The following is a 16,713-nucleotide window of genomic DNA, read 5'->3' as shown; positions in this document are numbered from 1 at the left end:
AACACAGAAATAAATATATAGAAGTGAACTTATTTTCTTCCTTGTAATCTTTCTGGAAGAAAGCATTATACAATAGTTTGTAAATTCCAGAAGAGTGGACATTTTCCTTTTCATCTATCTAATTGTTAGCATCCTGGGCCCTGAATAAATGGGTAATAAAGGATTTTAAGCACGTATTTGCTCTTTTTTGTCTCATTCTGTCTGACAGAGTTTTGAAGAGAATCTTGCTCCAGAAGAACGTTTTTCCCCCTTGGATATTTTAAACAAAGTCCGAAGAAGAGAGTGAAGAAGAACTTGGACTGATTATTGATTTAACTTATGCTTGCCACTATTATAAGCCAGAGGTAAATAGAACCCCTATTTACCTGAAAAGAACCTTTCAGATACTGTATTAGTTCATAGTATTTCCGTAGTTATCATCTTACACTAAGGTGAATCCAGGCCTTCTTTCATGGGTGGTAGTTCAAAAAGGGAACCAAATGGTTTCCTTAATTATACGTTTCTAATTGCTGACTCAAAATGAGATTACAGACATGAACTGAACTATAATATTTGGCAGTAAACTTTATATGTGCTTAAGAAATTCTGCAAGCTTTCATGTTCTATATTTTGAAAATGAAGTAAAGTTTCAGCAAGAATAGTAGTAGTCTAATAGAAAGGAATACCTTGTATGTCCATAGCACTTATTTTAAGCAGTTGCCTGTGCATGTGTAAGCACCACTGGAAAACACAGTTCTCTCAGTTGCATGCTTTTCTTTTTCTAATACCTTTTGCTATTAATACAGAAACCCATACAATCTGTTGGCCCATGTGGCATATCAGTGGGAAAGAAGCTTCCTTCTGATAGTTGTACGGCCTTGAAAAACAGTGACACCTAATGTGTGTTAGTATTTGCATAGCCGTTTGCCATGTTAACTTAGCTGCACATACATTAACTTAGGTGATCCTCACAACAATCCTTTGCTGATGAGGTAGCAGTACTATTTCCTAGTGATTGTCTTTCTGTGTTATTAGCAGTCAGTGATGATTGATAGCTATGTCCATTAATTTGTTTGGAGCTTTGAAAAATGGTGAATTCTATTCATTTTTTTCATTTATTAGCTGGGTATATTTCTATCAAGAGAAGTTGCCCCTCATCATCTATTTGGTTCCCTAGTTGTAGTGTCATGGTTCTTTCCTTTCATTTACCAGTTTTCAAAATAATGGGGTGATTCACTAGTATCCTCCAGTGATGACCAATGAGATTTTATTTTGTTTATTTATTTGTGTCACTGTGGACTCCATTGCAGTTATTATGCTTATTGAGGCCCTATTTCTGGCCAGTTAGAGCTTCTCAGTTTGCTCCTGAGTCCTTTTTATCACAGCTAGGTCAGAGCTAGGACATGCATTTATATGTTTGCTTTTAAAATAAAATACATCATAAGTTCACACTGATAGTTTTCATTTAAGTTCAAAACAATGTGATTTTCACTTAACCTCTTCTGTCTTTTATCAGTATCTACTTTCTCTCACCCCAAGCAAAGCACTTCTCAACGTCTGAAATTTGCTGTACCTCACAATTCAAACTCGAGTTCTTCTCTGACTCTATATTCTACTTAAATCACAGCTGCTTTGTGGCCCTTGAAATGTAAATTATTAGGTAGAACTATTTATGTAATGTTTGGTTACATATATATTCGTTCACATGGACTTTGTAGTTTTATATGCCTATTGACTATCCACCCTGTAGTTTAGATGAAAATCAAGTGATACTTCCAGGTTGAAGCAGCTTTGGGGAAAAAGATGGCTCTTTTAACAGAATTACTGACATACCAAGTTTATTATAATCTCTTGGTTTTATTGTGGCTCCTCTAATTCATTTTTAAGTCTTCCCCTACAAATGAAATAATAGACATTTTAATTGTTTTGCATCATAGGACTTACCAGAAACTATTCTTTACTTAAAAATTTATATGAATTGGCATCAGGTACCTGATGATGACACTATTTTTATTTTTATTTTTATTTTTTATTAAGGTATCATTGATACACACTCTTATGAATGTTTCAGATGAAAAACAATGTGGTTACTACATTCACCCATATTACCAAGTCCCCCCCACACCCGACTACAGTCACTGTCTATCAGTGTAGTAAGATGCCACAGAGTCACTACTGATGACAGTATTTTTAAATTCAAATATGCTGTTAATGGGTTTTTGAAAGAAAATAAAGATAATGTTTTTTTTTTTCTTACCTGAACTTTGGTATGTATTTTGAATGGGGTTGGAAGTTTTTTATATTTTTAATAGTTTTGACATTGGGCCTGTTGTATTTGATATTATTAAAGTGGTAATGTCAGATGTCAGATGCTAATAGAGTGGGGTATTACCCCATTTAATGGCCACAAACAATTTTATAAGTTAGTTTGGAAAGTGATTTTAGTGAAAAATATGAACTGAACCAGCTTAATCTCTTTCTTAAAAATTTGAATGGGAAATATAAAAATGTTGTTTATTGGTTAAGAGATTAGACATAAAGGAAAAGATGAAGAATCTCAGTGTCTGAGAGTATATAAAAGAGACAACAAAAGGCAAAGGTTTGGACTGAGACAGACCCCTAGAAGTGAAAGAAAATGGAGTGGCATCCTCATCATCTGTATTTAAGATATTCCTGTTTTTCCACTCGGGTTCAAGTGGGGAAGGACACTGCCACTTTTACTGTCATTCTGCAGACAGGAAGAACTCGAAAAGTCCGGTATTTTCTTGTTCCTGCTTTAAAGACTACATTACTCTGTTGAAAACAGATCTTAAGGCTTCTGAATTTTAAGGATCCATGTGCTTTTTTCTGGCATGTAACTATCAGCAAGAATATTGTATTTGTCATGTTTTAAAACTGAGGTCTCTTGTCTTTGGAAAGTTACTGGGCACAGCATGAAGTGTTCGTTTTGCCCTCTTTCTAAATTTAGCTTGAGGAATATACACTGTATTGAGCTGGACAGAGAGTAATATTCCATGTGTGTGTGTATATGTATGTATATATCAACAGGGAGTAAGGGAAAAAGAATAGAAATGGCAGTGGGAAGATAGGGGATGAAAGAGACAGGAATTTTAAGATTAACTTTTAAACTACAACCTGGTCGTTTAATGTGGCACTAGCTCTTAAATATCATAAGCCCCATTCACATATGTTCCGTGCACTTTCCTTTAAAACTTGAGAGGCTGAGCCTTGAGCTGGGCATCTACAGAGGAGGTAAATTTTCTAATTTGTGTGAATTGTAGTCACAGAAGCATCACCTCCTATGATGTTAGGGAGCAGCTGCCGGCTCGCTCGCTCCTTCCAGGCCCCTTTATCTGGAACTACCATACGGCACTGCGTGTGTTCCATGAGGGCTAAAGGTCCTTAAGAGTGCCGGAGAACACACTTGTACATCTTGGTTGCTCACGGGTGTAGCCTGTTGCACAAACTGGCCCCGTGTTGGTCATCTCCGCGTATGGTGCTAGCTCCACTGGGCTCTGCCATAGCAGTCTCAGGACCTTGCTTATCGTCCATTTTGGCCACCTCTGTGCTAGGCCCCTCCACAGACACCAGCTCCCAGATGAAGAGGACACTATGTTTTCCACCTCCTCGAACTGGTAGGGACTCAAAAATAAACAATTCAGTAGATGCTGAGAGCCTCTTAGTTTTATTGTTAGGACATGCGAATACAGTGTGAATAAGATTCTGTTCAGTAGAAGTGTATAGTTGTCTAGGACATTAAGCATGTAGCAACTGTAAGAGACTGGGTTAATTATAATAAAGGAATTAAGTGCAACGGGAATATAGAGGAGAGACTGAGGAAGGCCTAACTGAGGAGACAGCATCTGGGCTAGGTGGTGAGAGGATTTCACCTAAATGAGGAAAGCACAGCCCAGGTATCAGGAACCGTACAAAAGGCACAGAGCTTGAACATGTGCCATGGAGAGGCAGCCTCTCCTGTGTGAGGGCATACTGTGAAAGGGCGTGGAATTCATATGTTCACTTCCAACAAATATTTACGTGATGCCTTCTAAGTTGAAGGCACTGCTTTAGGAAGTAGGAACAGAGGAAAACTCTTGCTCTTACATACTTTACATTCTCGCGGGGGAGGGGTAATGCAGTAAACATATGGAATGTTATAACGGTAAGGACTTTGGAGAATACCCAACAGGATAAAGAGGTGAGGGAGTGTGGTGGGTGATCAAGGAAGGCCTATGAAGATGTTGTTTGAGCAGAGCCTAAAAGGAAGTGAAGAACCAAGCCAGTGGGTATTGGAGGGGTGGTGGAGAAGTGTGCTAAAGCAGAGGGAATAGTGATACAAAGCCTCTGAGGCATGACTATGCTCAGCATGTTTGAGGACTAGTAAGGAAGTCAGTGTGGCTGGAGAAGGGAGAGAGCATTGAGTTGAGGCCAGTAGAAAATGGAATCAGAGAGGTTGACGGTGGGCAGGAGGGAGGTGGGTTACGCACGTCCTTGTAAGTCAGTTTGGATCATTGTGGAATTAATTACAGGTCACTTGGAGACACAGATAATCTGTTTCTAAAGAGTTCTAAATTCTATGCTGAGAGTTTGGGCATTATTGTATGCTAAATGAAGATTTTTAAGCAATGGAGTAACCCAACCAAGTTTACATTTAGGAAAGGTATCTTCCATATGGAGAAGCAATTCAAATAGGTAGAAATAATAGGTAGAAATAGGTAGAAAAAAAAATTGGGAGGTAGTAATCCAGACAGGAAAAGACAAGTCCTTTCCTACCAGATACCAGCTAGTGACAGACATAAATTTTGGAGACATAAATAAAAAGCTACAGTTTTCAATTTTAATTTCTATATAATTTTTAAAAATGATGGACTAAGAAATACTGGGGCACACTTGGAGAAATTATAGACTTAATTCTGGTCTTTGTTCTGTTTGCCTGCTGTGTAGCTTGGACTTACATATTTCCAAGTCTTGCTTTTTCATCATAAATAGGAACAGAGCTGTTCACCTGGATACTTCACGGGGCACAGGGGCCTGTGGCGCAGGGAGCAGCCAGTGAGAGGAGGAGCTGGAGCACCTTGGGGCCTGAAGGGAGCACTGCAGGAGCTGTTCTTTTTAATGCTCAGCATCAAAAGTGAGGGCATCCCATTTGTGTCTCTCAAACCAAATTTCATTCTTCTTCTAGCCTGTTTTTTTTTCTCTGTTCCTTCTCCTATACTTCAGTCAATTACTGACAGGCATTCTCTGTTAAAAACAGATGGGTTTGTCTCAGTATGGTTTAGCTGTTTGGACCTAACCAGGCCTTCTCCCGTCTATACTCTTGCGTCTAACTGGGGGCTCTGCACAATATCCTGGAGACAGTGAATTTTGACTTTTGTTAGATAGTTCTTTATATAAACTCTTCAGAGTTACTCCTTTTCAGGGTAGTGGTAGTGTTGTGTGACTAAGAAATGTTATTCTTCAGAAAAGTGCATCACTTGGTAGTGTGTCAACTTGACATTTTTTTATCTCTATTCCCTGCTTTACAGACAAGCTTATTGGCATCCACTGTGCCCATGGTGTAAACAGGACTGGCTACCACATCTGCAGGTGAATTGCCAACCGTGAGAGGCAGACCTGGTTCCAGTTGTTTGGTTTACAACAGTAATGTAAGCTAGTTGCAGAAAATAAGTGTAGAAGTTTATGAAGGAGAAAGCAGTCTTTCCCGCACCCAGAGATATCAAGAGCGATGAGACTTAAATGCAAACATAAGCATATACATGCACTTTAATGGTGTAATATTTATTTACCTATTTATTTTGAGAAGGGACTTTATTTTTTATTTTTATTTAAAAATTTCCATTGAAGTATAGTTGACATACTAGTTCCAGGTTAATGGTATAATATTTAGACATCCTCTTTTATAATTTAGTGTATGGTAGATATCTTCTTATAAAAGTGTTTGGAGACCTCATTCTTTTTTAAGGTTACCTTGCTCCTTCACTTGCTGATGAACATAAGAAAGTCACAAGTTGTTGATATTATAAAATATTGAGGTAATGAATATTTCTGTATGAACATCTTTGAATATATCATCTTCTCAGAGACAGTTTCACTCAGAATGGAATTTCTGAATCAGAGCATTTATACCCTTGTATTTTTGTGGATGTTGCTACACTGCGCTAGTTTATGTTCATTCAGAAAATATTTTTAGGCATCTTCCCTGTGTAAGCACTGTGCTGGGTGCTAGCAAAAAGACTTGTGAGACTTTGTGAGCAGGGGCTTGACCAGCCTTCTATGAATCCTACCAGTCTAGGGAGGGACTAGATACTCAGGAATCACATAATTGCCTATACAATTACAACACTAACAAGTGCCAGGACAGACCAGACATGGTACTGTGAGAGCATGGTAATAAGGAAGATTTGGCCTCATCACAGAGATTAGAGGTTTCCATACAGATAGAGCTGATACCTGACAGATGAGTAGGTATTAAGCAGATAGGGACATTGGGGCGAGAATCCTGGGTGGAAGGAACAGCAAAGACTGACAGCAGGAAGGCATGTGCTGTGTTCGAGGGAGTGGCCAAGGGCTGAGTAATATTCCATTGTGTATATGCACCACATCTTCTTTATCCATTCATCTACTGATGGACACTTAGGTTGCTTCCATTTCATGGCTACTGTAAATAGTGCTGCAATAAACATAAGGGTACATCTGTCTTTTTCAAACTGGGCTGCTGCATTCTTAGGGTAAATTCCTAGGAGTAGAATTCCTGGGTCAAATGGTATTTCTATTTTGAGCTTTTTGAGGAACCTCCATATTGCTTTCCACAATGGTTGAACTAATTTACATTCCCACTAGCAGCGTAGGAGGGTTCCCCTTTCTCCACAACATCGCCAACATTTGTTGTTGTTTGTCTTTTGGATGGTGGCGATCCTTACTGGTGTGAGGTGATACCTCATTGTGGTTTAATTTGCATTTCTCTGATGACAAGCAATGTGGAGCATCTTTTCATGTGTCTGTTGGCCATCCAAATTTCTTCTTTGGAGAACTGTCTGGTCAGCTGCTCTGCCCATTTTTTAATTGGATTATTTGCTCTTTGTTTGTTGAGGTGTGTGAGCTCTTTATATATTTTGGACGTCAACCCTTTATCAGATCTGTCATTTATGAATATATTCTCCCATACTGTAGGGTACCTTTTTGTTCTATTGATGGTGTCCTTTGCTGTACAGAAGCTTTTCAGGTTGATATGGTCCCACTTGTTCATTTTTGCTTTTGTTTCCCTTGCCCAGGGAGATATGTTCATGAAGAAGTCGCTCATGTTTATGTCCAAGAGATTTTTGCCTATGTTTTTTTTCTAAGAGTTTTATGGTTTCATGACTTACATTTAGGTTTTTGATTCATTTCGAATTTACTTTTGTGTAATATGGAGTATTTTGATAAAAAAATTACTTTTATTTTATCAGGGTTTTCTTTAATCGTTTTTAACCATTGGCCAACTTGGTCCTATACTGTCTTCTTTTTTGTTTATTTTTTAAATTGGTGTATTAATGTAAATTATTATAGTAATACATTTTTCTAGAGTTGAGTCATCCTTTCATCCTTCTAGGTTCACGTTTTCTTCCCGGTTCACGTGTCTCCTCCAGGGGCCATTGATCTGGGCGAACAGCATTGTATGAAATGTTAAAAAAAAAAATGCCCAAGGAGCCTAGGAAATGTGGTTCTGGCACCCTGGAAGTGGGCAGCCAGACCATGCACACTGACCTCAGGCGGCACAGGTAAGCTAGGCTCACCCAGGTCAAGTCTAGACCCTGTGTGCCCTTCCCACAACAGAAACCAGAGTCTGGATGTGCCAGGGAGCCTGATCCGGTTGAAGTGGGTGTGGCCCTGGGCAAAGCACGTGAGGAAAGGGGCAGCAGGGAGATGTTGGGCTGGTACTCCCGGCTGGAAGCCACACCCGGCTTGCATCCTGGAGGGTAGGAGGATGCGCCAGTACTGACAGGGACCACAAAGGCTGTTTTTGGGGAGAGTGGGATTGGCTTGGACGAATTTCCTGCTTAGTGGTGAGAGTGGTTCTAGTCTAGTGTCCCAGGATTTAGTGGGGAGAGAGGCTGAACTTGGGGCAAATAGCAAAAGGTACCTGGTGGTAGTAATAGCATGGTGAGGACCCACGGCCTGATCCAGAAACCCTGGGGTTTTTATTCGAGACTGCGGGACAGTTGCTCTTTGGAGGTAATTTACCTGGTAGTGTTGATGGGGGGAGGTGTAAAAAGGATGTATAATTTTAGTTTTGTTCATGGATTTTTTTTGCAGTTAATTTTGATTTTTTAAAATAATACATTAAAATATTTATCTTGACTAATGAGGCTTTTTAGGTGCCTCCTTAAATTTTCCAAAGTTGTCTCTAAGAAAAGGCATAAACAGATCTGATACTATATTGCTAAGCTTAAAAATAAAGCTGTCAGATACTATTAATAGCAAAAAACTAAAAGCTTTTCCTCTAAGATTAGGAATAAGACAAGAATGTCCACTGTCACCACTTTTATTCAACATAGTACTGGAGGGCCTAGCCACAGCAATCAGACAAAACATCATTTTAAAAGGCACCGAAATCTGTAAGGAAGAAGTAAACTGTCACTCTTTGTAGATAACATTGAGGCAGGTGATAGTAGGACACAGGGAAAGTTCAGGGCCCTTGTAAATTTCAGGAAGTTTAAAAACCCTTGTAAGTTTCAAAAAACAAAAAAACATGCCACAATCCAATTCAGCCTTCCAAAAGTATACTTAGATAGACCTCAGCTGTTCTGACTGTATTTCCTGTGCAAATTAAGCATTGTGCTTTCACCCAAACAGGAATGAGCTGTGATGTCATTAGTTCAGTTCTCTACTGGGGATTGGAGATGGGGAGTAGGACTTCATCCTGGCTGGAGGCAATATAAACCCCAGACACCACAGCCCTGAGGGAATCCTCTCTCCCAGCCCCTCCTGATTAGCAGGAACTTCCTCTTTTCACTCATTAAAAGAGCTGTGCTGGTTACTCCATACTCTTTGTCTGCTGGCTTCATTCTTCGTTGCCTCTTAGATACGATCCTGGGAAAAACAGCATTCCGGCTGGTAACAATGTCATATTATACATAGAAAACCCTAAAAACTCCACCAAAAGACTGCTAGAATAACTGAATTCAGCAGAGTTTGCAGGACATAAAATTAATACACAGAAATCTGTTGCTTTCCTACATACTAACAATGAACTAGCAGAAAAAGAAATAGGAAAACAACTCCATTTACAAGTGCATCAAAAAGAATAAAATAACTAGGAACCTAACCAAGGAGGTCAAAGACCTATAGTGTGAAACCATAAGACACTCATGAGACAAATTAAAGAAGACATCAGTAAATGGAAAAGTAACCTGTGCTCATTGATAGGAAGAATTAATATTGTCAAAATGACCATCCTTTCCTTAGCAAATTACAGATTCAATGCAATACCTATCAAAATATCAACAGCACTTTTGAATGAACTAGAATAGTTCTAAAACTCATATGTAACCACAAAAGACCATAAAGAGCCAAAGCAATCCTTAGAAACAGGAATATCTGGGGTTATGACACTCCCCAACTTCAAACTCTACTACAAAGCTACAGTAATCAAAACAGTTTGGTACTGGCACAACAAAAGACCTATAGATCAATGGAACAGAATAGAGAGCCCAGATATAAACCTACCTATACTTGGTTAATTATATGGGATAAAGGAGCCATGAATATACAATGGGGGAAAAAACAGCCTCTAAAACAGCTTGTGTTGGGAAAACTGGAAAGCTACATGCAAGAGAATGAAACTGGACTATTGTCTAACTCTATGCACAAAAGTAAACTCCATATGGATCAAAGACATGAATCTAAGTCAAGAAACCATAAAACTTAGAAGAAAACTTAGGCAAAAATCTTTTGAACATGAGTATGAGCAATTTTTTCCTGGACACATCTCCTTGGGCATGGGAAACAAAATAAAAAACGAACAAGTGGGAATACACCAAAGGACACCACCAGCAGAACAAAAAGGCAACCCTACAGTATGGGAGAACATACTTGTAACAGACTCATGTGATGAAGGGTTAACATCTAAAATATATAAAGACTTATATGCCTCAAGAAACAAAAAACAACCTGATTAAAAAATGGGTGGAGGTCCTGAACAGACATTTCTCCAAAGAGGAAATACAAAGGGCCAACAGGCACATGAAAAGATGTTGCACAGCTCTAATCATCAGGGAAATACAAGTCAAAACCGCAATGACATATGACCTTAGAGCAGTCCGAATGAATGAGAAATAACAAATGCTGGCAGGATATGGAGAAAGGGGAACCCTCCTACACTGTGGGCAGGAATGTAAATTGGTGCAATCGCTGTGGAAAGCAATATGGAGGTTCCTCAAAAATTAAAAATAGAAGTACCATTTGACCCAGTAATCCAGGAATTTACCCAAAGAAAACAAAATCCCTGATTTGAAAAGATACATACACCCCTATGTTAATCACTGTACAATTGGCAATAGTCAAAATACAGAAGCAACTTAAGTGTCCATCAGTAGATGAGTAATAGATAAAGAAGATGTGGTTCATATACACAGCCATAAAAAGAAAAGAAATCCTGCCATTTGCCACAACAGGGATGGAGCTAGAAGGTATTCTCTTCAGTGAAATAAGCCAGGCAAAGACAAATACCATATGATTTCACTTATTTGTGGAATATATAAACAGAACAAAACAGCATTAGACTCAGACACTAAAAAGTCACTAGTGGTTACCAGTGGGAAGGGTTGGCACGGGTGGTAGGGGAATGGGAGGGAGATAAAGGGGCACAATAATTCACAATCACAATATAAGGTGGTCATGGGGATGGTAGTACAGCATAGAGAATATAGTCAGTGATTCTATAACATTTTTCTATGTTGATAGATAGTAACCACACTAGAGGGGGTGGGGATTTAGTATGGGTAACTGCTGAACCACTCTGTTGTACATTTGAAACCAATATAAGATTCTTTATTGCCAATACTTTAATAACAAAATAAAAATAAAGCCATCAGTTATTTTACCAGTAAAATGGGTCTGTTCAGGAAAAGAGAATTGCAAATCAAAAAAAGCAAACTATGGCAAAGCCATAGGCAGTCTAGAGAACAAAGGAAAGAGGGAGGCTTTTATAGAAGAGAATGGGGAGTGTTCCAAGTAAGAAGTCCATTGGAGGATACTGGGAGTCCCATGTGTTGTAGCTGTTAATTAGCAGAGTTGTAACAGTTGCTCATTAGCTGGGCTATTGCTGGAGGCAGGAACTTTTGCGGCCTCCTCCTGGGTGGTGAAGTAGCCAAAATAGTAGTTACAAGGGTCCTCCTCCTTGAGGGGTCTGCAATTGACCAGGCGTGATGGGCATGGGAGCGCCCCCTGCAGGCCTTCAGACACCATGTCTGTGAGGTTTCCCTTTACCAATTTTTACTATATTAACCTCACTGGTACCCATAGGCCTGTAGCCGTGATAGAGGTGATGGCCTGGCTTCTGGATATTAAATAGCCATGGAGGCATTCAGGACTTTATCTTGGATTGTTGAATTGTGAGGGATCTTACCTTTTCTTTCATTCTTTAATATCCACAGCTTCCTGCTAACCACCTCTCCCAAAGCCCCACTGCAAGGCACCTCCAGGACCTATCATGGTGCAGATATTAACAGATTTCTCTTAGTTACACATGCTTCTAGAATCTCTTCCAATATCCCTTCACGTGGAAAAGTAGAATCACTGTAAATTGTGAAATGCTTGTAACAGAACTCAGAGGGAACCAAAGTCAGGCATGGGGTTGTGAGGAGCACAAATGAAATGCAGAGACTGAAAAACTTGAGGGAATTGGGGAGGAGGAGGGAACCAGAGGTGGGATCCTGATATCATCAGGATCCCTGTATGTAGGTGTGTGTATATTGATGAGAGAGACCCACGCTGATAGATTATCTATAATAAACATAATATAACAGCAGGTGATAACGGGACTCTGGCAACTTTGTCCCCTCAGGGGGGTGGAGGGAGCTGGAGGCTGAATCAGTAACCAATGGCAATGATTTTATCAATCATGCCTATGTAGTGAAGCCTCCATAAAAACCAAGAAAGGGTTCAGAGAGCTTCAGGGCTGGTGAAGATTCAGAGAGAATGGCACACTTAGAGAGCTTTGCACCCCTTCCCCATACCTTACCCTATGCATCTCTTCCACCTGGCTCTTTCTGAGTTACATCCTTTTATAATAAACTAGTAATATAGTAAGTAAAATGTTCCTCTGAATTCTGTGACAAATTAACAAACCTGAGCAAATTAAACAAATCTGAGGAGGGGGTTATTAGAACCTCCAACCTATAGCTGGTTGTTCGGAGCCCAGGCGGCAACCAAACTTGTGATTGGCATCTTGAATGGGGGATTGGAGGAGTCTTGAGCCCTTAACCTGTGGAATCGGATGATGTCTATACGTAGACAGCGTCAGATTGAGTTGAAATGTAGGACACTCAGCTGGTATCCAAGAACTGCTTCGATGTGTTGGGAAAAAACCCACACGCTGGAATAGGGGATTGTGGAACTCCTTTACCCTAGACCTGAGCTTCTCGCCTCCCTCCCACCGAAGACTGCTGGCTATTCCCGCCACTCTCAGGCCGTAAGATTGGGGGACTCACCTCTCCAGATGTGCGCGTGTATGTCTCAGGCCCCAGGCCGCCATGGTGCCTTCCCGGATCGCAGCCCAGCGGAAGACCTGCTCCGCCCTCCTGCGCCGCCCGCGAGCAGAGAGGTGCCGGTGCCTGGCGGGGAGACCTCATTTTCCAGAAACCCGTGCACAGGCCTAGGTCCCGCCCGAAGCCCTGCCCCAACGTGCGGCGGGGGTGTGACAAGGCCACCACAGGTGAGCTCAGAGTTTCACCTGGGAGCATCCCGTTTGCAGAAGCCAGGCGCCTAAGCCCCAAAACACTAGGTCCTCCATGCGCCGTCCACTGTCAGGAAAGAACAAAACCATAATTTCTCCATTCAGACAGAGCTATACTTAAGCTTATATCATTTCATATAAATACTTGTGTCTTCCTAAGCTGCTTTTAAAACGAAATCGTTGTTGAACATTAAATGTTCTTCCCGCAATATTTCTTACTTTTACATGTTATTTATGTAATGAATGTCTTGTCTTGTTATTGTTGGGTTGTTTAAAATTACTGGCGTTACAGCCACCATCACTTGTGTTTGACGAGACTCAAAGGCATTCAGGAGAGCAGGAGTGCAAAAGGGCCGTCTCTGGGGTTACTCTGATCGGAGGTCACTGGCATAGAGAAGCCGAAAGGGGGCTTAACTAGGAGCAGTGCATCGTATGTGACTGATTTGGGGATTGGTATGGCTTTCCCTGGTTGGTCCTGAACTGGAAGCAGAGGCAAAAAAATAGGGAAGCTGGCCGTCACCGACCAGTCCTGAGTGTTGCGTGCTGATGGCTGCCAAGGTTGTAGCTCGGTTTTCTTCCTGAAAACCAGTTGGCTGCTGCAGAGTTTATGGGTCAGAATTCTTTGTCATGTGTCATGTATGAGCTGGAATTATCTTTACATTCAGTCTCTCTACTTTAATGGTTTTAAACACCAGCTATCATTTATTATCTTCCATTGTTCCTCTGGGTCAGTTCAGAAACAGACTGGCTGGACAGTTCAGGTTTTTCATGACAGTTGAACCTGGAACAGTGTGGAGTTCCAGAAGCAACTGGGAGCTGGCTGGACATCTCTCTTATTCCATGTAAACCAGAGTTTCTCCATGTGGTCTTTCCATGGGTCTAGTCTGGTCGCCTTAACCAGCATGGTAGCCTCAGACATCTTACTTTGCAGCTCGAGGTTCTAAGGCAAGAATCGTAAGAAATTCCCAGATGGAAGCTGGCTCCTTGGCCAAGGCAAGTCACATGGCCAAATCCAAAATCAAGGGCAGAAAAATTGTATCTCCCACACACTTGCTTCTGGCAAGAGTGTTGTGGCTGCTTATTTTTTCCAAATAATCACAAGATCTTCCCATCTCACACATGTTCTTTCAGTATGACTTTGAGGAGGAGAGAAAGCCAGTTCCTCCTCTTGAATCTTGTTGAGCCTGTAGTTGGAAATGAAAGCATATGACATCCGAGGATGGGTCATAAAGGACAATGTAGGCAGGTGCTGACTCCAGAGCCCCTAAAGCAGTGTATCTGCTCTGCCAGCTGGCTTTTGGGGATTCAGCCTGGGGGACCTGAATCAGACCGCACGCCCTGGCACCTGGGCCATGGCTGCAGCAGAGAGACCCGCCAGGGCAAACCTAGCCACAGGGCCCTTGAGTGACAGGTTTTAGGGGCTGCTACTCTTCTCAGAGTTAGGTCTCACCCACCCCTATATTGTTGTCTGTGTATGTTGGAAGAATACATTCTGGAGCATCTAACATAGCCTCTGGGTGAAATATGGCTTTTATTCATGAATGACTTCTTCTTGACAGAAGTATTTCAAAAGAAAAATCTTTACAATGGCCTCTGAGGCACTTAGTACTGTTCCCACCACCTATTCCTGTTTTGTCCTGTTACAAATGGAGAATGACTGTGGTTCTAATCTTGAGCCTGGAAAAGGCAAAGATTGGAACACTGGAAATACTTTGGGAAGCATATCAACTACAAATGGGAAAAGGAGAGAAAAGAAGGAACAGCAAGAGACTGAAGCATATGAGCCCAGGAATTGTGCTTCTGAGAAAATTCTTCAGCAGTTCTCCCATGCTCTGTGTGATGCTTAACATGAGCTTTTGTTGTTAAACCGAGCACTGAAGAATTCAGGAGAAAACTGGCAAGAGTGGAGACAAGGACAGCATCTCAAATGTTTGAAGCAAAGCTTGAGAAGGCGTCTAACTTACAGTTAGAATATGGGAGGGCACAAAAAAGTAAGGAACGCTGAAAATGCTTAATTCAATCACAGGGTCTGAATAAAAAAGATAGTTAATTATATCTCAATGAAACTGGAAAAAATGTGAAAAGTTTTTTAAAAGATAAAAGATTTGTCAGGGTAAAAGGTAAACCTCTCACAGTATCATTAAAAGATTGTTACTCTGAAAGCCTGTCTTGGTTTGGGCTGCTATAACAAAATAACACAGGATTTGTTATAAATTATAGATGTATTATAAGTTATACATTATATTTTATAATAAATATAAATTTATTACAAATATAATAGACAATAAATATAAATGTATATTATAAGTACTATAAATTACTGTTTATAAGGAGAAATTTATTGTGCACATTTCCCGAGGCTGGAAATTTGAGACTGGGGCACCAGCATGATTAGTCTTCAGGTGTTTTGCTCCTTCAGTTTTTTTCTTTGTTCTTATACTCCACATATGAGTTAAATCATTTGATACATGTCTTTCTCCACCTGGCTTATTTCACTGAGTGGAATACCCTCAAGCTCCATCCATGTTGTTGCAAATGGTAGGATTTGTTTTCTTCTTATGGCGGAATAATATAGCATTGTGTATATGTACCACATCTTCTTTATCCATTCAGCTACTGACAGACACTTAGGTTGCTTCCATTTCTTGGCTACTGTAAATAGTGCTGCGATAAACATAGGGGTGCATAAGTCTTTTTCAAACTGGGCTGCTGCATTCTTAGGGTATATTCCTAGAAGTAGATTTCTTGGGTTAGGTGGTATTTCTATTTTGAGTTTTTTGAGGAACCTCTATACTGCTTTCCACAATGGTTGAACCAATTTACATTCCCACCAGCAGTGTAGGAGGGTTCCCCTTTCTGCACATCCTAGCCAACATTTGTTGTTTGTCTTTTGGATGTTGGCCATCCTAACTGGTGTGAGGTGATATCTCATTGTGGTTTTAATTTGCATTTCTCTGATGACAAGTGATGTGGAGGATCTTTTCATGTGCCTGTTGGCCATCTGAATTTCTTCTTTGGAGAAGTGTCTGTTCAGATCCTCTGCCCATTTTTTAAAAATTTTATTTTGTTATCATTAATCTACAATTACATGAAGAACATTATGTTTACTAGGCTCTCCCCTACCCCAAGTCCCCCCCACAAACCCTATTACAGTCACTGTCCATCAGCATAGTAAAATGTTGTAGAATCACTACTTGTCTTCTCTGTATTGCAAGGCCCTCCACTTTCCCCCACCCCCCACATTATACATGCAAATCATAATACCCCCTTTCTTCCCCGCCCTTATGCCTCCCTACCCTCCCATTCTCCCCAGTCTCTTTTCCTTTGGTAACTGTTAGTCCATTCTTGGGTTCTGTGAGTCTGCTGCTGTTTTGTTCCTTCAGTTTTTCTTTTGTTCTTATACTCCACAGATGAGTGACATCATTTGGTATTTGTCTTTCTTCGCTTGGCTTATTTCACTGAGCATAATGCCCTCTAGCTCCATCCATGTTGTTGCAAATGGTAGGATATGTTTTCTTCTTATGGCTGAATAATATTCCATTGTGTATATGTACCACATCTTCTTTATCCATTCATCTACTGATGGACACTTAGGTTGCTTCCATTTCTTGGCTATTGTAAATAGTGCTGCGATAAACATAGGGGTGCTTCTGTCTTTTTCAAACTGGAGTGCCACATCCTTAGGGTAAATTCCTAGAAGTGGAATTACTGGGTCAAATGGTATTTCTATTTTGAGCATTTTGAGGAACCTCCATATTGCTTTCCACAATGGCTGAACTAATTTACATTCCCACCAGCAC

At 40.5% G+C, this 16,713-nt stretch overlaps 1 protein-coding gene across 15 annotated transcripts in view; it reads left to right on the top strand.

Annotated features, from left to right (window-relative positions):
* Positions 1-16,713, top strand: part of LOC140847101 (uncharacterized) — a 112,189-nt gene that overhangs the window by 67,330 nt on the left and 28,146 nt on the right. For 3 of the 15 annotated variants that reach the window (XR_012126783.1, XR_012126785.1, XR_012126784.1), the window contains exon 3: positions 209-344. The exons of 8 other annotated variants lie outside the window; for them this stretch is intronic. Coding sequence is in view for 1 of the 7 variants with exons in the window: in XM_073226279.1 (XP_073082380.1) it covers positions 209-286 (78 nt within the window). In the remaining 6 variants the exon portion in view is untranslated. Of the gene's footprint in view, positions 1-208; positions 1,872-7,567; positions 7,737-8,811; positions 9,048-16,713 lie in introns of those variants that run through there. 4 more of the 15 variants (XM_073226279.1, XM_073226280.1, XR_012126781.1 and 1 more) reach the window with 3 other exon arrangements.

The sequence above is a fragment of the Manis javanica genome, chromosome 17 (assembly GCF_040802235.1).
Source record: "Manis javanica isolate MJ-LG chromosome 17, MJ_LKY, whole genome shotgun sequence".
In the NCBI taxonomy this organism is placed as follows: Eukaryota; Metazoa; Chordata; class Mammalia; order Pholidota; family Manidae; genus Manis; species Manis javanica.
The sequence above is the reverse complement of the archived record's forward strand: the minus strand, read 5'-3'. Positions and strand labels throughout refer to the sequence as shown.